Raw genomic sequence first — 18,528 nt, 5'->3', positions numbered from 1 at the left:
AATGGGGAGGGTAGGGTAAGGGGATTAAATTACCATCCCCATACCCGACTTCATTCCTCATCCCCTTACCCGGCCCAATCCCCGTAATAAGAAACTGAGGATTCCCCGTCCCCGTCCCCATTGGGGATTAGGTCCCCGTACCCGCCCCAATCCCCGTTAACAATATTACTAATTTATTATATAAAAATTCATTCAAATAATTATCGATTGTAAACTATGAAGTTAAAATCAAACATCAACATAAAATAAATTTTTTTATTTCAATCAAACAAAAACAAATATAAGTCTCGCTTAAAAAAAACAATAAAAGTCTGCATTCGACAAAAAAATTCCACAATCAACTGCTTAGTGTAACCTAACAACTTACTCATTCACTCGAACAAGGTGAATTGAATAATATCAAAAATATATTGACAAAATTTAACTATTGACAAAAAGATGAAGTTTACATAGATATATATTTATAAATAATATCAAAAAAATATATAATATATATATATATATATATTTTAGATAATTCTTATTGGGTGGGTATGGGGATGGGGATCAAAATACCATCCCCACCCCATACCCGATTTCAGAATTCGAATACTGGGGATCCCCATCCCCGTTACCCGATTTCCCCCAAATTTTTCCCCATTAGGGTCGAATACTCGATGGGTACCCTACCCTATGGGGATTATTGCCATCCCTAATCCCACACTTCTGTTATTTATTTTTTCTCTGTAGGGATAGAACAAGCCCATATCAATTGTACCTCTCAAGTATCGAAAGATTGTCTTTATGCCAATCCAATGGCGGCGTGTTGGCGCAAAACTGTGTCGAGCTAACAAGTTCACTGCTAATGAGATGTCCGGTCTTGTGCATTGAGCTAAGTACAATAATGCGCCTATTGCACTTAGATAGGGCACTTCAGCCTCTAATAAGTCATCGTCCTCATCCTTTGGACGAAACGGATCTTTTTCAGGCTCAAGACTACAACCGATCATCGGAGTACTCACAGGCTTTGCTTTATATTCATTAAAGCGCCTTAATAATTTTTGAGTATATGCTGACTGATGGATCATAATCCCATCACTACGGTGCTTGAGTTCTAGTCCAAGGCAAAACCATGTTTTCCCAAGATCTTTCATCTCAAATTCGGATTTCAAGTACTTAGCAGTTTCCTTTAACTCATCTAGAGTTCCAATTAGGTTCATGTCATCGACATAAACTGCTACAATTGCAAATCCAAAGTTTACTCCATGATATATAAAGTTGTTGACCAATATTAATATTGTAGTTGTAATGTACATATAAATGTACAGACAAGTTAACATGTATATTATAATTTTTAGTGACATTCTGTGACTTGGCCAGTGACATGCAATATGACATGGCCAATGATAATGACTTGGTCAATTCAGAAGATGCCTAAAACTTGAATTGCTATAAAGAGTCTAAAAATAATGTTTCATTAAGAAAAACTAAACATAACAGTGACACGATAAAAAGATATAAAAACTAATTGATCTAATAAGCTCGAGTTTACAATTTCCAGTGACAAAGCCTGTGACATGAACAGTAACATGGCCAGGAATTGACAGTGACATAGTAAATGACATGCAACTTGCTTAGTGACATGGTCAGTGACTTTGTAGGTGACTTGAGGTTAACAGTAACTTAACCAATGACATAGCCAGTGACATGTGCTAGTAACTTGACTGGGAATTGACAGCGACGTCACAGGTCAGCTAGTGATTTGGCCAGTGAAGTCACATGCCATGTCAATGACAACGTTAGTGACATAGTCAGTCACATACATTGTAAGTGACATGATCAGTTACATACATTGCAAGTGACATGGTCAGTGACGTGTATAACAATGACATGGAAAGTGACATGCAACTTGGCTAGTGACATGATCAGTGACTTTGTCGGTGATTGGAGGCTAACAGTAACTTGACCAATGACATAGCCAGTGACGTAGTCGATAAATTGGCCAGGAATTAACAGCGACATGATTAGTGACTTTGTTGGAGGTTAACAGTGACTTTGTCAGGTATTTGTAGTGATATGGTTAGTGACTTGGCTAGAGATTGACAGCGACATAATAAGTGACATGCAACTTGGCCATGGTCAGTGACTTGACCAAAGACAGTGACATGGTCAATGACTTGACCAGGTTATGAAACATCATAAGCTTATTCAATAAGACAACGTTTGTCCCTATATGCAAAGATAGTAAAATGCGATAGCTAAAGCAAATCTTAATGTCATATATGATCTAAACAATAACACCAGTCAAGTATGAGGTTTATTAGGCTACTGTGCTCTACATAGCCAAAATAAAATGATGAAAATGTTTGTATAGATAATGAATCACTTTTTACATTTGACGAAAGCATCAGCCGGGCATATAATTATCTGATGTCCCTGGCTATAACATCTGACATAAAGAAGCATATGCTGAAAATGAAAAATAACAAAAATTGGTGCAGTAGTCTAGATCTAATTTGGAAGCAGAAAGCTATATCTCATGACATAGCTTTCACCATGGTACTCATGATTAATTTATATACACGTCTTCAAAAGGAAAGCTGGGCTTTGATATCAGAGTACCATAGTCCCCAACCAAAATAAGAAAAACCTGTAAAGGAAGCCAAAGTCAGTTCAACACTGCTAAAGACAAAACAACGATATAATTAAGTTCCGTAGAGTAAAATCAGTAAATAGCTAAACTCACATTGCGGTCATGCCATCATAGCTCCTATTGGGTATCATGAAGCATTGCCGGTAAGAGCCACATAATTGACACTTCATAAAGATAATTTGACACACACACACAAATATGAAGTAGACGATAGTGACCACAATTCCAAGCAATAAATGAAATTGAAATCAAATTTATATCTGCACATAAGGTGAAGCTTCTCTAAGATTGGTGTGCATATATTAAAAAAATGATAACAGTAACCTATATAAGTGAACCTACCAAATGTAAAATGGAAGGAATCATTCACGATACACAAATAGATCATAAGCCTCCAAAACATTGGTCCTTACCAATTATAGAAGCACAATGCATATCTGTATAGGTTCATCGCCAGTAAGCAATTCCCATATAACAATCCTAAACGAATAAACATCAATCTACAAGATCAAAATAACAACACATGACAACTCAGAAGCTAGTCACCAATTTGAAGAGTCAGTAATCATAAAGGCCTGAAACTACATATGTATAAAGGAAATTTGTCTACCAACAATTTTTAGAATCAAATCCAATATACTTCAAGCGCACCAATACAGCGCTGGAAAAACACACCAAGTAGATAATTCCAAATATTTCATCGATGATTAGCCACAGAGCAAACAACCATTAACTAAACCATATATATGATAAACCGTGCAGACTAAAGTTTAAGTGCTTCCGTCTATAATCAAACTAGCTAAACCCCACTTTAATTCATCTTAATTTCATTGGAGTACGACAATTCTTATTCTAGACATGAATACCTCACCTAATATCAATTTAAAGCTAATCATCCAACAAGTGAAAATTGCAATGAGTATTAATGAGAATGAGTATGACAAGAAACAATGAAATCTCTAACTCAACCGAAAATGAAAGGAGAGAATCGAGAAGAGTACCTTCCTGAACTTCCTCGCTGACGGTCTGTTCTCCAAAAACTTGAGAAAACTTTCAGTCGAGCGGCGCCATCGCCGGAGCCGCGAGCCCCTCTCCGCCGCCGTTCATTTCTCTCACCACACTTATATCGCGAAAAAATTTGCCGAATCGTGAAAAGAATGAATCGGAAATCTATCATGCGTTGATCTGAAAACCAAGGCGTGAATCTGACGGCGAGATTATAGAACAATCAAGTAGACAAGCACAGCGATGGGATCGTAAATTTCTACCAGAAAGAGAAGGAACTTGAAGTCTAATGCGTCGCTGGAACCGAGCCTCGGCGCCATTGTCACCGATTTCGAGCAGATAGCTCCCGAAAACTCAAACCTTAACCTAGCCTCTCCTCCGTCGCCACTGCGATGTCATAAACTCCTAGTCCGATCAAACCTCGACGAATTCAGAAACAGTGACTCAGATAGCGGCGATTGCAATCGCATTATGAGATTGGGAGAGAAATTTAGGGAGAGAGAGAGAGGGGTTCAGATGGGATTAGATAACGGGAGAGAGGGAGAGGTGCCAGTGGCATCTTTAGTAATTACGCTTAATTGTAGTGGTAGGTTATTAAGAGGTGACCTGAATTATCATGGAAACATTTGTGTTAACTAAATTATAATAAGGCACTTTAAAATGACCTCTTTTATTATTAGCCCATTAAATTTAAGATATAAAGACCAACATATTTACATAAATGCCACTAGAGTAAAAAGTCAGCAATATTTCTCTCTCTTCTTTGGCGGACCTCCGGCGGGATCTCCAGCCAACTCCAGCTGGTCTCCAACGACTTCCGACCAACGCCAGCGGGTCTCGACTTATGGCCAACACCGGCGAGGTCTCCGGTTACCATAAAAGCTACTATCGCTTATACCAAAAGCTACTGTTACTGACAACAAAAACTACTCTGGTGAGATTTCCGGCAACCTCCGGCGATGTCACAAAAGCTACTGTCACCAGCAACAAAAGCTACTGTCAATAACAAAGTATACGTCCCCCCAAAATCAAAAGTTGTCACTAGCAATAAAAGCTACTCTGATGAGATTTTCGTTGACCTCCAGCGATGTCACAAAAGCTACTATTACCAGAAACAAAAGATACTGTCATCAACAAAGGATACGCTCCCCAAAATCAAAAACAACTGTCACCAACACAAAAAGCTACTTTCACAACAACAAAAAAACTACTATCTCCAGTAACAAAAGCTACTCTCACGATCACCAAAAGCTACTATCAAGCAGAACAAAAACTACACTGACCAACACTAAAACCTACTCTCACAAACACGCAGAACAAAAATTATTTTGACTACCACTAAAAGCTACTATTACAAAAACTAAAAGCTACTACCAAGTAGGAAAAAAACTAGTATCACTAATACCAAAAACTACTCTTGTGAGATTTCCGGCGACCTCCTGCAAGGTCACAAAAGCTATTGTCAGCAACAAAAGCTACGTTCCCCAAAATTAAAAACTACTATCCCCACCAATAAAAACAACTGTCACAAACACTAGAAAGCTACTGACATCAGCACCACAAATCTACTCTCACCAGCAACAAAAACTATTATTACCAGAAACAAAAGTTACTGTCACCAACACCAAAAACTATTATTACCAGAAACAAAAGTTACTGTCACCAACACCAAAAGCTACTCTCCCACAAACTAAAGCTACTCAACAAAAATAGCTATTGTCACCAACAAGACAACAACAAAAGTTACTCTCATCAATGCCAAAAACTACTCTGACAAATAACAAAAGTTATTTTCACTAACACCAAAAACTACTACTAAGTAAAACAAAACTACTCATAGAGACTGAGAAAACTATTCAGCGAGACTAACAAAGTTACTCCCAATGACTGAGAAATCTATTGCCAACCAATACAAAAGCTACTCTGACAAAACATTAAAACAACTATAAATTTACAATATCAAATACTTGAATCAAAACACTCCGATTTCAACCAAACACAACAAGGACTTGATAAAGTAATCATCACATTCATCCATCAAACTGGAACAAAACTACAATCCTTCTTAACAGAAAGTTAAGCAATTCTCATTCTCTGCTACAATTATAATCTATCTCGATAAGAAAACTACAATCAATCTACAACAATATACGGGCACCAAGCGATCATCATTTGATCTAATAGAGATCAAGAACAAATTGGGAGAAAGAAGGCAAAAGACTAGCATATTTCAAATCAAATAGGTTGAAATTGCGTGGTGCTACGAAAAGAAATTTCAAACTGCTAAATGAATCCACATAAATAAGATCACATTGTAAAACTCTAATATAAAACTAAAACTTATAAAATGGTACGATAAACTGGACGAAAGCTATACAATACCTCCCAATTAACAATTGCCTACAAGAATCATGCTACCATACATATTCAGGGTGAGAATAAAAACAAAAATTGCGTTGGATCATAATATGTTTAATTTGCAATCGACCTAAGTAAATTGACAACAAAAAATTAGCACATCAAAAAAATAAATTTCACAGTTCGTCCATCTCAATTGTTCCTTATGCAGCAATAATCTCAATTTGAACTGAAATTCAGCTAAAGAAAATATGCAACCAAAAAGCTTTCCAAAAGCGATCGACATGCAGCTCGGGCGGTCAATGAGTCAGGGGAGAAGTCGTTGTTGCCAGTGAAGACGATGCAGTTAAGGTATGAGTTTTCATCTTGGATGGCTTTGACAGCACACCGGATCGGCCGAGTCTCGTCAAGTTTTACTTTCCATATTAGAGTTCTAGTTCGGTGACGCTGGAGAGAGATCGACAAGATTTCGCTGGGATTGTCGCTGGGTTGGAGTTTCCTTTGAAGGCGGAGACGATGTCGTCGTTGTCGATATGTGGGAGAAGTAAGGGAATGCGTCGGCAGCGATAGTGATCCTTGGGAGACTGGAGTCAGGGGAAGGAGACAACCGCGAAGTCGAATTTGGCTAAGCTATATAACTTGCCCCGGTATTAGGTGCTTGAGGAAAGGCTCAGACGGGTTCGACGAGGACCGGTGGGTGGTTCGTGCACGGCGGTTCATGGCTGAGAGAGTGAGGGAGGGAGAGAATTGCAGTTGGATTTTAGAGAGAGGGAGAGAGAAACCGTTTTGATTAGAGAGAGAGACTGTTTGTTTTGTTTGTAGAGGGGCAAAATAGTCAAGACAAAAATAAGTTGAAGATGAAAATGACCTTATTTATACAAGAAAAATTAGGTGGCGTTATGACTAATTAAAATCTCAAAATGACACTTGTGTGTAATTTTTTATTCTTTTTACGACTTAACTTTGGTTCAGATATAATCGAGGTTGTTAACCATCATCGAGAAAAAAAAAAATAATCAATACGAGGGATCATTCATGACCATAATTTTCGATGATGATGATGCAGGCAATCCCTCCCTCCTTTGATAAGCTCAAAAGGCTCAGTCTTGACGACTCTGCAAGATGATGATGATGGACTGATTCCAGTTTCAGATCCGCAGCCAACCAATCAAATGGAGGTGATGATCCCTTTTTTTTTTTTTCCTTATTATCATGAATGAAATCTCAGTAAATCCCATTTTTGGATTCTAGTAATGTTTTGTTTTCCAACTTTATAGCCCAGTGATGATGTTCCAAACCACTCACCACTACACCTTTTACCAAAGAACAAAAAAGTAATTACGGCTGATTTTGCTAGTTTATTTTTGCTGGATAGATTTTGCTAAAAGGGCAGAGCACTAATGAGTTTTCTCCAAACAAAAACCGATAATTTTTCACTTTTGCAAGTTTTTGTCACTCTTCCATGTTAATTTCGAGCAGCTATTGAAAACTCTCTGTGATGGATGCTATTATTTGGTCCAATACAATGTCTGATCGAACACTATAGTTGATTACCCTTGAGATCCCGTGGCCAAACCGAACCATCTTGCCCACCCAAGAATTTTTAATATCTCTAGCCTGTAGCAGCCTAGCCTCATGCCCAAGAAACCTTGTGGCTCTTCTAAGCGTGTCTAAAATCAGTGATTCAGTGGATATACCTTGCTTTGAGACCCAAAAAGAGTCAGGATTTTGCATGATCCTCCAACACTGTTTAGCTAGTAGGGAAAAATTAAAAGCTTGTAGATCTCTTAAGTTCTCTTCAGATTACAAATTAGAGTACTAACTAATGCTCACAGAAAGACCATATCAGTATGTGGGATTGAAAAGCCTTACCGTCAATAAGAAATCAATTGCATTTACCTGAATTAAATAGTCTAAATTTAGGGATCTCTTCAATAAGTATAACTGTATAATGAAAGAAGCCCTTCTAACAGGAAATCTCATACACGTAGATAATGTCATGGAATGTCCCTGCCTGATTTTGTGGATGAAGCCGGCTTACTCCATTTCTCATGGGTTAACCCAAAGAAGTCACAAAACATAGCTATACTGTTCTGAGCGTTGAATGTAGCAAGAGGTGAAGCTCTTTTGGGTGGTAAGTGATTCTTTTCTTTTCCAATTCTGATGATAAATTAGCTCGTCCACTTTGTCTATTGATATACATTTTATTTTTTCAAAAGATTCAACTTACTGTTAATAGCAATGCTACTGCTCCCTAGAATAGGTAACCATGCACATACTTTATTTCCATTGTCCTGACACTAAAAATGGAAATGTATTGTATGGCTTGTTGTAAGCTCACAATATTTAACCCTGTTTTATGGTATGAAAGCATTTGAGAATTCAGAGTATTGAATTCTAGAATTTATAGTAGCACAATCTGTTAGGAGGCTCACATTTTATCTTAAACTGCTTTGAGAAAGCAAAGGAGGAGATAATGGAGGATATTAAAAACATGAGATTTCAAAGGTTAATAAGAAGTCATGATTGTTGCTTGGAAATAAGAATATATAAACATGAGTCTAACAGTACGATTCCACATACATCATTTTGTCAGTTTTGAATTATAAGTAGGGGAGACAAAACCCTCCCAAAATAGTGAATATATCTATAGGCCTATAGTATAAGATAAGACCAATACCTGCAAAACAGAATAAAGGTAGTCGGAATTCAAAGCATTAGTAACCTGAGTCATTTTTGGCTTGTTGATGGTTTCTAAAATCCTACAGTTCATCTTTATGGAGTACCTGCTGCTTGTTCTTTATTCTTTATTGTTATTTTTTTTTTTTTTCCCTTTCATCTTCAAAGTTGACATTTTAATAGATCAGCAGCTTTTCAGATATAATTTCTTAATTTCCCTGCATCTTCCTTCTGGGACAATTACTGAGTGTCTTAGAAGTCCTCTTGGATGAAAAATTTCCAAAAGTTATAGTGACTAAACTATCACTTTGAACTTTAACCCCGTGTTTTTGCTGCAGAAGCCAATAATTAATAGAATTGGCATGGCATTTGCAGTAGTCTGTGCCCCTGCCATTGTTATTCTTTAGTTTTTTGTGTTTGCTTGTCTTGGTTTGTTTATATACTGTAGTACAGCTGCTGCTGAATTTCTGCCTCATCGCATAGATAATCTAAACATCTAAATGCCCTGCTGGGTAGTCTAATAGAGAATCTGAAATGTAAAGATTATATCTTGGAATTGCCCGGCCTGATTTTGTGGATTAATCCAGCAGCTGGCTGAAGAAAATGCATTCCCTGACATTGTTTGCTTTTTGGAAACCAAGAGCATACCAAGAATTTTTGAATTAAAGATGAAACCTGTAGAGTTGGATGTGTTTCATGACACTCCACCTATATGTTTTGCTAGTGGGATCATGCTTTGTCGGAACTCTTTTAATCTTGATATCCATAAGGATTACTATCACGATCTGTTTTTACTCGTCCAGGTCAAAGCTATTCAAGATAATATCTTCACGGTTTGTTTTATAGGTCTACCCATCAAGGTATCTTCAATCTGCTTTATGGCAGTCCTTGCTTCCTTACATTGATAATACCAATCTATTTTACTTATTGGGGACTTGCATTTTACATATTAGTGAACGTATTGGAGGCTCTTAATCATGGAGCTGAACCATATTTAATTTTCAATTTTTTATGTCTTCTTCAGAAAATGAGAGAGGTACCTATGAAGGCTGTGCATATATTTGGACTATAATCAAGAACCAGGTAATAGAATTTGTTCAAAATTGGATCATTTTTTTTTTGTGTTAAATTCTGCTATGCTTCAAGCATTTCCCTCTGCTTTTCTTGTAGTGTACCTATTTGTGGCTCTGACCCCAGATCAGTAGTATTTCATACTAATTTTCCTAACTTAATCCACTCATAAACCTTTTAGATTTAAAGCATTTTGGTTAAAGCAACACAATTAATGTTCATAAAATTGGAAACTTATCTAGATCAACCTAGATTGAAACCTGCATGGGACTTGTAATCCATCTGGATCAACCTATTCATTCATTACTAGTTAAACTGAACCTTTTCCCCCGTAGATGAATCACATTCAGGAATTCGAGGACATTATAGTCCAAACCCAAAGCTCTTCGCATATAAAATCCAAAGGACATAAATGTACATTTAGCTGAAATAACTCTATATAAAACATCGTCTTCTCTGACTTTACTGGATGTTTATTGGCCACAGAAAGCTAGAACTAGTTGGTTGAACTTAGGAGATGAAAACATGCCAGTGCTACCACAAGGATACTGACAAACCTTATTTATAAACTACAAACTACTGCAAATGATCATCAGAAATTGCTACTGCTTTCATTTCGGAGTTCAATCATAGCTTCTCTATTGATCAATATTTCATGTCTCTTAGAATATCATGTATCACATGCCCACGGCACACCATACAAAGCTGATTAATTGCGTTATAGGAATGAAATTGAGATTTACAGTTATCATAGCTGAAATGACATGTTCTTAGCATTGAAGAATATCTCCTAGAATGTCTCAGATGCCCAATACCTGCTGTTGCTTTAAGAATCAAACTCCTGAATAGCATCCTCTATCTTGCGTAGGTTCTCCACGATATCTGATGATGATGGTCTTTCTGATGGATTTTTTTTCAGCATGTTTGTCACCCAAGTCTTCAGCACACCGTTAGGCCAGTAGGCAGGAAACACTGGTTCTTCTTTTTTCAGGTCAGGAAACACCTTTGATGCTTCTGAATCTGTTCTGATGTTGAGAAACATCTGCACCAGCAGAATCCCCAGACTGTAGACATCCGCTTTTGCATTGACACATTTATCAGCTGCAGCGTATGGAGGTGGGGGATTTCCTAAATGAATTAGATCATCACCTTCACCTATGATCCGGGCTGCAGACCATAAAAAGAGAAGTGTCAGTCAGGACACTCTTAACAGACTTGGCATTCTCTAGTCAAGTTTTAAACTACCAGTTCACGTTACGGTAACTCTTAGTTCTAGATTGCAATGCCAAAAGTTGACTTACAGAGTCCAAAGTCTCCAATTTTTGCTTGGTTCTTGTTCAAGAATATATTTCCTCTGCCAAGATCACCATGCATTATGTTGTGACTGTGGATGTGTGCTAGGCCGCGTGCCACCTGTGAGAAAATATATGCACATTCTTCCTTTGAAAGTTCGGCACTCCTCATCTTTTGCTCCAACGTGCTGTAAAAAAGACAACAGTAGTGTTAACTCAATATTAATATTTAAATTTCAAGATAAAATGTTGCGAATGCAGTCAATTGCAACTTCAGATTGAACCGTGTATTACTTGTTTCCATAGTGAATTCCATGCAGTTCCTTATCAATCATTCAATCTAATGATTTTGTGACTTTACTTGCAGGAAACAAAGACTAGAACAAGAATCATGGAATGCTAATAGTGAATCTTGTATGCAAAGAGGTTACAAGAACTTGTTGCTTTAAATGAAGAGTTATAAACATGCAGAGCAGATAAGCAACTCATGTATGCATTTTAAGGCTATATGAATCTCTTGCTTCTAATGAGGAGTGGCGATTACCTCTCACATAGTTGCTGTTGTATGTAAAGACATGGATTGGTTTCCACAATATCAGGTTCACCTCCAGTAGTGCCAACAAAAGTGCACTCCATCCAGGTCTAAACCAGAAAAAGGAAAAGAATAAGAGATAATAGATGTTAGTCTTCATATATAAATCAAGAACTCAAAATACAAAAGGCAAAATACGAAAGGGTCAAATACTCAAATGTTGCAAATTACCGAGTGATACCGAACAACAGCAGGATGATCAAATGTGGCTAAAATGATAGACTCCCTGCACTCAGTATGTTCTTGGATGATTTATATATACAAAACACACAGAATGACAGAGTAACTAAAATTGTAGCTTAATCTTGCTACCTTAATAGGTCTCTATAGTTGCCATATCCATCAGTATTGTCCCTGTTGCCAATTGATATTTTCTTTATGGCATAAGTTTGGTTGTCTATCAGGTTCTTGCATCGAACGACCACGCCGAATGCGCCAGCCCCTTGAAATGTATAACAGTATAAATAAGCAAATAGTATGAAACTATGAATAAACATAGTGTGAGAGTGTATGAATAAATTCAGTTTTATAAGAGGTAATCCGAAAACAAAAACTTAATTTCAATTTATTACCAATAAACTCTTCTGCTGCCACATCATACTCAGAGCTAAACTTGGAGTAGGTTCTCTACATCCAAAGTACCAAAAATCAAAATAAGTACAGAAAACAACAACAAAATTATGTAAATAGCAACTAAATGATACTTTCTTACGTCATCAACATTAGACACCTGGTAGGTCTGGATAGTGACTCCAGTGTCAGGACATATAATTCCCGGCGGCACATCTAAACAAGCATTAGCAAATACAATTACTACACTATATCTCTTCCTCTAGAGCCAAACCAATCGTTAGAGATTTTTTTATATTTTTTTTTCAAGTTGAATCGCTAATCTCAAATGTTGCATTTCATGAAAAACCTCCAAATCTAACACACAAGTATCCAGAAGCACAGCGAATTCACTAGATCTCAAGCAAACGAAATTCAAATAAGCAGTAAACCACACTGCATAGTCTTCAGCTCAATTAGGATCCAAATCACAGAGAAACTCAGGAATCCTCAAAATCGAACTAAAGGAAAGAAATATCAGATCATTTTATCAAATTATCAAAGCATTTTGAAGCAGAATTTGATCGTAGGAATCGATTTACAAGGAGCAACAACAAGTAAAGCAAGCAAACGAGAAATTGAGATCGGTGAACATACATGGAATTGCAATAGGATTCACGACTTCCATTGTGGCTTGCTCCGATTCTTCCACTGAGCTCCTGAGGAAAACCTAATTCAAACGAGAGAGAGAGAGAGAGAGAGAGAGAGAGAGGGAGCGATTGAGTCTGTTTGGCTCTTTGGCTCTGGTTTTGAAAATGCGGAGGATATAAAGGCTGACGCTCGGGTCGGGTTCCTTTCTCGGTGCGGGTCCGCACGGGTCTTTACTCTCTTTTTGAAACGCGGGTCTTTACTCTATAGTTTTATTTATTTATTTATAATTGGTTTTGTTTATTAAAATTTGAACATTTTTCTACTTCATCAAATCATCAATAATTAAACTGTCTTCTTACCTTGTGTGGCGTGCGACGAGAAAACCCCCATTTCGTTTTACTCTTATGATAGGTCTTATATTTTTGCACATTAATAAACTGAAGCTCCGACCGAATCATTTGTAACCAAAATAATTTTATATTAACTCTAATTTTTTATTGGAACAAATCTATCTCTACATTGTTGGCGTTGCGCTCTTTATGTGTGGCCAAACCAAGTACAATAAAACGACTTGATTACTTTGACATAATTGGTTCAATTGCTATAACAATTCTAAAACTATTTGCGACTTTCTGTATCTTATCCTTATTATCCTACTTTTTGACAAATTGCTAGTGTAGTACCATATGATAGTTTGTTCTACCTTACCTCTAGTATCAAGTCATCTGTGGCTTGTGTCTGCTCCCAAACTTGTTTACAATGTCATTTTTAAACGATTACAGAAATAACCTAGTATAACCGTGTATATACTTATCATAATCATTGTGGTCGTGTTTATAATGTTAAGAAAATTGTCAAATTTGGCACTTCCCCTTTTTGGTAACTAATCTAGTCCTTCCCTAACATCACATAAAGGTATTGAGGACCAGAATGGTGCATAATTAATACCTTCATAATTGACTTAAAAATTGAATAACACTTCTTCATTTTTGCAGTGAAACATGAAGAATTGGACAAATAATACGGTTTAGATGTTACTAGCCCATAGGGAAACCGCAAGAAGGCCCAGAACAACAAATGAGAAACTCCTTGTTCAGAGAAGAGGCATCGCTTGAAGACCCTATTCTTTGATAAGCACCAAAAACTCTCTTGATGATTGACTCTCTTGGTTCCACTTTTCCAGCTTCAGATCGGCAGCCAACCATAACCAGTCTAATAGAGGTAACTATTTTCTCCTTATGCATTATATAATTAATTATATAAATGGAATCTCAGTAAATTCCACTTTTCATTTGCAGTGATGTTTTCTTTTTATTACTTTATAACCCACCCAAGCACAAAGAATCTGTAAGTGTACTACTGGTTCTTCGTATTCATTGGATCTGGGGCATATGTGGTTAATTGTTCCTAAATAAATTTAGCAAACTGCGCAGATCATATGATAAGTCAGTAATCTCCAAAGAAAATTTGATCCCTTTTTGTAAATGAATCAATCATGTTACGCTGTTTAGCTATACTGTCGAAGCTTGGACCCAAAAAGAGCCAAATAATTTTGTATAATCCTCCAACACTTTTTAGCTTGTAGGGAAAGACTACAAGCTTCTAGATATCCCAAGTTCTCTTTAAATTGCAAATCAGAGTACTTTTGAGTTCCAAACTGCAAATTAGAATTGTGCCTCGTAGCTTAGATGAAAATAGTATCTGAAACATGTAGATAACATAGCGGATTGCTCTGCCTTATTTTGTGGATGAAGCCAGCTTACTCTGCTGCTCATGGATCAAACCCAAAGAAATCACAAACATAGGTATACTGTGAAGACCACTGAATGTAGCGAGAGATGAGGTCGTTGAAGCTCTTTCAGATGGTAAGTGATTTCTTCTTTCCCATTCTATTGATAAATTAGCTCCTCCACTCTACTTAGTGCTAAAGAAATTTTGTCAACAAATTGAAAATTTACATTTAATAGCAATGGTTTGGCTCTCTAGAGTTGGTAACCACATACTTTCTATATTTACTTTCCATTGTCCTGACTAAAAGAACTGAAATAGATTGCATGGTTTGTTGTTAGCTCAAGTTATTATGCCATATGTCATGTTAGCTTAAAGCATTTCAGAGTTCAGACTTCAGAATAATTAGTTGATAAAATCTGTGGTAGCATAACGTATTAGGATGCTGACATTGTATCTTAAACAGTTAAACCACTGTTAGGGAAAGAAAAGGAGGAGATAAAACATGAGTGAAAAGCTTAATAAAAAGTCATCGTTGTTACTTGGAAAATAAGAATATAATGAGTCTAAAAGTATAATTCCCACATACACCATTATGTCATTTTTGAATATAAGTAGGACAGAAAGAAAGAAAAACCTCTCAATAGAGTGAATATACCTATAGGATATATACCAATATTTGGAAATTAGAATAAAGGCAGTCAGAATTCAAAGTTTACATTGTAATAAAACAGCACATTGTCTGACATAATTTCTTGATTCCCCTACATCAGTACATCCTCCATTTGTGACCATTATCGATTGTATTTAAAGTTCTCCAGTAGAACCAAAACATAGATCTCGTCCATAGAAATCCTCATGCATGAAAACTTTTAAATGATTTGATGTTTACCCTATCAAGTACTTTGAACTTTTACCGTATGCTTTTGCTGAAGAAGAATGACTGCAACTGACAATTACAGTAGACTATACCTTCTGTGTCTTTGAACTTTACCTTTGACATTCTTAGGCTTTCTGTGTTTGCGCTGCATACCTTCAATCTGCTTTTCGGCAGTATCATGCACCTTCTGCTTCTTTTTCAGATGAAACTTGAGAATAGCACCCTCTATTTCTGCTTTCTTCTTCCTTATCCTTGATGATGAAGGTCTCTGTGATGGTTCCTTTTTTAGCATCCTCATCACCCATGTCTTTAGTAGGCCATCAGGCCAGCTGTCAGGAAGCTCTGCTTTTCCTCGTTTTGTCAGCAGCCGAATGACCTCAGATGCTTTATGTCCTCCAGTACTGTTGAGTAGCATTTCAACCAGCAGAATACCCAAACTAAACACATCAGCTTTTGCATTAACCAGTTCATCAGGTGCTGAGTATGGAGGTCTGGTTTTAATCTCATTTGTACCATCGCCTATTTCCTGGGCTGCAGAACATTAAGTAGTAGAAGTGTTAATTAGGTCCCAATGTTACTTGGCATCTCTAGTTAAGTCTTGGTTCTATTCAATGTAAAACCAAAAGTGAACTCACCGAGGCCAAAATCTCCAATTTTCAGCAGGCCATTGCTGAAGAATATATTAGCCTTCTTAATGTCTCCATGCATGATATTGTGACCATGAATGTGTTTCAGGCCTTTTGCGGTTTCCAAGAAAATGTGTGCACAATCTTCCAGCGTAAGTGCTCCAGCCTTCATCTTTTGCTCTACCGTGCTTCGTTAGCATAACAACAGCAAAGTGTTAACTCCATAAATTTATGTAAATTTCAAGATAAAAGGTTACTGGTGCAGTCAATTGCACCTTCAATTGAACTATGCTATTACTCACTATAATGTGGATCTCATGCAATTTTTTATTTGTCTAATAACTGCATTATTTTGCTTGCAGGAACAAAAGACTAAGTCAAAATCGTTTGTCTGTAGACTGAAGTAGTAAGTTATCTTGGGTGCAAAAAGGTTTTAGAAATTAGTTGCTTGAAATGAAATCATTCTCTCCCTCCCTTTATCTTAAGAGTGGTAGGGAGAAATGGAGGATAGTATGTAGTTTCATTTTCAAAGTTTTTACGATGGGGTACTCTTTTTGCCTCTCACTCGGAATTACCGAGCAATGTTCTGACAAGGCCCATTGCTATCCTATTCGTTATAAGGTGATTGAAAGTTATCAGTGGAATTCATTTTCTGATAAAACCAAAGTTACTTGTTGCTTAGATGAAAAATGTATCAATGATAAATGTGCAGAATAGATTAGTAAATGAGTGATAGATATGAATCTGTTGCTTTAACTGAGGAGTGATAATTACCAGTCACATAGCTCCTGCTGAATGTACAGGCATGGTTGGTCTGTCTCAACTGGATGCTCTTCCGTTGGTATTTGAGGATCTCCAGTTATGCCAACAAAAGTAGGTTCAATCCATACCGAATGGTATCGGACAATTGCAGGGTTATTGAACTTGGATAAAATGACAGCCTCCCTAAAAAAATTAAGCAATTTATGTAAATATCACTGAATACAAATCAGAAATTGTCATATTACAAACGAATCTTAGGCTTAAGTTTAGTACCTCATGAGTTCATCAAATGGGAAATCCTCATCAACGAATACTGAGATTTTCTTTATAGCATACGTTTTTTCATCCAACCGGTTCTTGCAGCAAACTACAACTCCATTTGCTCCACTTCCTTAAAATGAATAGAAGTGGAAATAGTAAGCCTCAGTTTAATCTTACGAAGCAATTTCAAACAAAGTTTTCGAAACCGAACTAAATTGTAATTTGATTACCAAGATATTCTTCGGTGTCCAAATCGTAGTCGGAACTGAACCTAGAGTATACATTCTGCATCCAAAATTACCAAAAGAATCCATAAAACCATTTAACAATGGACGTCATTAGCAAGTATATGATGATTAAGGAGTTAATTACCTCATCCACTGTAGACATTTGGTAGCTGTGAATTACTACATCAGACTCTAGACATTTGATTTCAGCAGGGAGATCTACGCAAAGCAGTAGCAAATTAGTGTGAAATATTCAAATTATGAACAAATGTACCAATTCACCAACATAGACCTGATAAATTCAAGTGCTTCTTCTCAGCTAAATAGAAAATCATTGATCTCAAATTATGGATTTCGTGAACCGCCCGTAAATATAAACCAGAACTATCCAGAAACACTACGAATTCACTAGATCTCAAAGCAACAAATTCCAATTAAACATGAAATCACACTATAGATTATGAAGCAAAATTGAGATCCAAAGCACACTTCAACTGTAAATTCCTCGAAATCGAACAAAAAGAAAGAAATCATAAATTGATCCAAGTTTCAAACGTTTCAATTCACAATTTGATTGAATGAACGATCTACATGCACCACAATCAAAAACAGAGGCAAAAATCATAATTTCGAAATCGAGAAAACATACTTAAAATCTGTGAATTTTCGACTTCCATTGTGAATCTTGCTTCTAGAACTGAGCTCACTGAGAAAAAAAAAAAACCTAATTTCAAATCACGGCGAGAGGGAGAGAGAGGAGTGTTTTGGCTCTGGCTTTACTGTTTGGCTCAATTTTGAAAATGAGGAGGCAGGTTTATAAAGCCTCACGATCGGGTCGGGTTACTTTTTTGCTCCGGGTCCGCATCCAAATTGGGTCTTGGCACACGTGTAGTTTTATTTTGGTAAAGTTACCATTGTTTTCTTTACCATAGATCACATTTCTTACGCATTAAATGATCTTGGACTTCAGACGTCTTTAGAATTTGAAAAACCTCTACTCAATGTTTATCCGAACAAAATGGGATTGCAAATTGCATTCATAATATATTCATGACTGCATTGTAGTTTTAAATGAAAAATCACATACTCGGTTTTTTACTTAGTCCATCTAAAAATGTAAAGGGAAGGTCATTCATATCTCTAAAATTGACATTTGGATTTTTTTTTTTTTCAAGTTATAGTTGACTTTGTCAATTCATGTCAAATTACCAACAT

The 18,528-nt window shown here is 36.7% G+C and overlaps 2 protein-coding genes and 3 long non-coding RNA genes across 11 annotated transcripts; 2 read left to right on the top strand and 3 right to left on the bottom strand.

Moving 5' to 3' along the window:
* Window positions 1-2,354: 2,354 nt before the first annotated feature.
* On the bottom strand, window positions 2,355-4,183 carry LOC112189188. Of its 6 annotated transcripts, XR_002931769.2 has the most exons (4): window positions 3,634-4,179; window positions 3,046-3,132; window positions 2,726-2,892; window positions 2,355-2,629 (listed from the first exon to the last, which is right to left on the bottom strand). It is a non-coding gene; the product is annotated as an uncharacterized LOC112189188 (long non-coding RNA). The 6 variants fall into 6 exon arrangements; XR_005807202.1 differs by having other exon boundaries at window positions 2,975-4,183; XR_002931766.2 differs by having other exon boundaries at window positions 2,726-3,132; window positions 3,634-4,180.
* A 2,767-nt stretch (window positions 4,184-6,950) lies between these two features.
* On the top strand, window positions 6,951-11,585 carry LOC112189666. Its single transcript, XR_002932031.2, has 5 exons — window positions 6,951-7,173; window positions 7,987-8,129; window positions 9,699-9,757; window positions 10,665-11,004; window positions 11,405-11,585. It is a non-coding gene; the product is annotated as an uncharacterized LOC112189666 (long non-coding RNA).
* Window positions 9,765-12,972, bottom strand: LOC112189665 (eukaryotic translation initiation factor 2-alpha kinase 3). 2 transcript variants are annotated; one of them, XM_024329013.2, is made up of 8 exons: window positions 12,836-12,972; window positions 12,342-12,415; window positions 12,202-12,256; window positions 11,942-12,071; window positions 11,801-11,855; window positions 11,582-11,679; window positions 11,047-11,225; window positions 9,765-10,912 (listed from the first exon to the last, which is right to left on the bottom strand). In XM_024329013.2, the coding sequence occupies exons 1-8, from the start codon at window positions 12,864-12,866 to the stop codon at window positions 10,572-10,574; spliced, it is 963 nt and encodes a 320-aa protein (XP_024184781.1). In that variant the 5' UTR covers window positions 12,867-12,972; the 3' UTR covers window positions 9,765-10,571. The 2 variants fall into 2 exon arrangements, with proteins under 2 accessions (XP_024184781.1, XP_024184782.1); XM_024329014.2 differs by lacking the exons at window positions 12,202-12,256; window positions 12,342-12,415 and having other exon boundaries at window positions 12,836-12,966.
* Window positions 12,973-13,791: 819 nt separating this feature from the next.
* Window positions 13,792-16,814, top strand: LOC121051623. The gene is made up of 4 exons (XR_005806271.1): window positions 13,792-14,050; window positions 14,584-14,694; window positions 16,173-16,215; window positions 16,426-16,814. It is a non-coding gene; the product is annotated as an uncharacterized LOC121051623 (long non-coding RNA).
* Window positions 14,690-18,087, bottom strand: LOC112187913 (eukaryotic translation initiation factor 2-alpha kinase 3-like). Its single transcript, XM_024326879.2, has 7 exons — window positions 17,963-18,087; window positions 17,459-17,532; window positions 17,317-17,371; window positions 17,099-17,216; window positions 16,838-17,008; window positions 16,073-16,251; window positions 14,690-15,968 (listed from the first exon to the last, which is right to left on the bottom strand). Exons 1-7 carry the CDS (start codon window positions 17,988-17,990, stop codon window positions 15,514-15,516), a joined length of 1,080 nt encoding a protein of 359 aa, XP_024182647.1. The 5' UTR covers window positions 17,991-18,087; the 3' UTR covers window positions 14,690-15,513.
* Between the last annotated feature and the right edge of the window lie 441 nt (window positions 18,088-18,528).

The sequence above is a fragment of the Rosa chinensis genome, chromosome 2 (assembly GCF_002994745.2).
Source record: "Rosa chinensis cultivar Old Blush chromosome 2, RchiOBHm-V2, whole genome shotgun sequence".
Classification (NCBI taxonomy): Eukaryota; Viridiplantae; Streptophyta; class Magnoliopsida; order Rosales; family Rosaceae; genus Rosa; species Rosa chinensis.
Note: the sequence above shows the minus strand (reverse complement) of the source record. Positions and strands in the feature narration are given on the sequence as shown.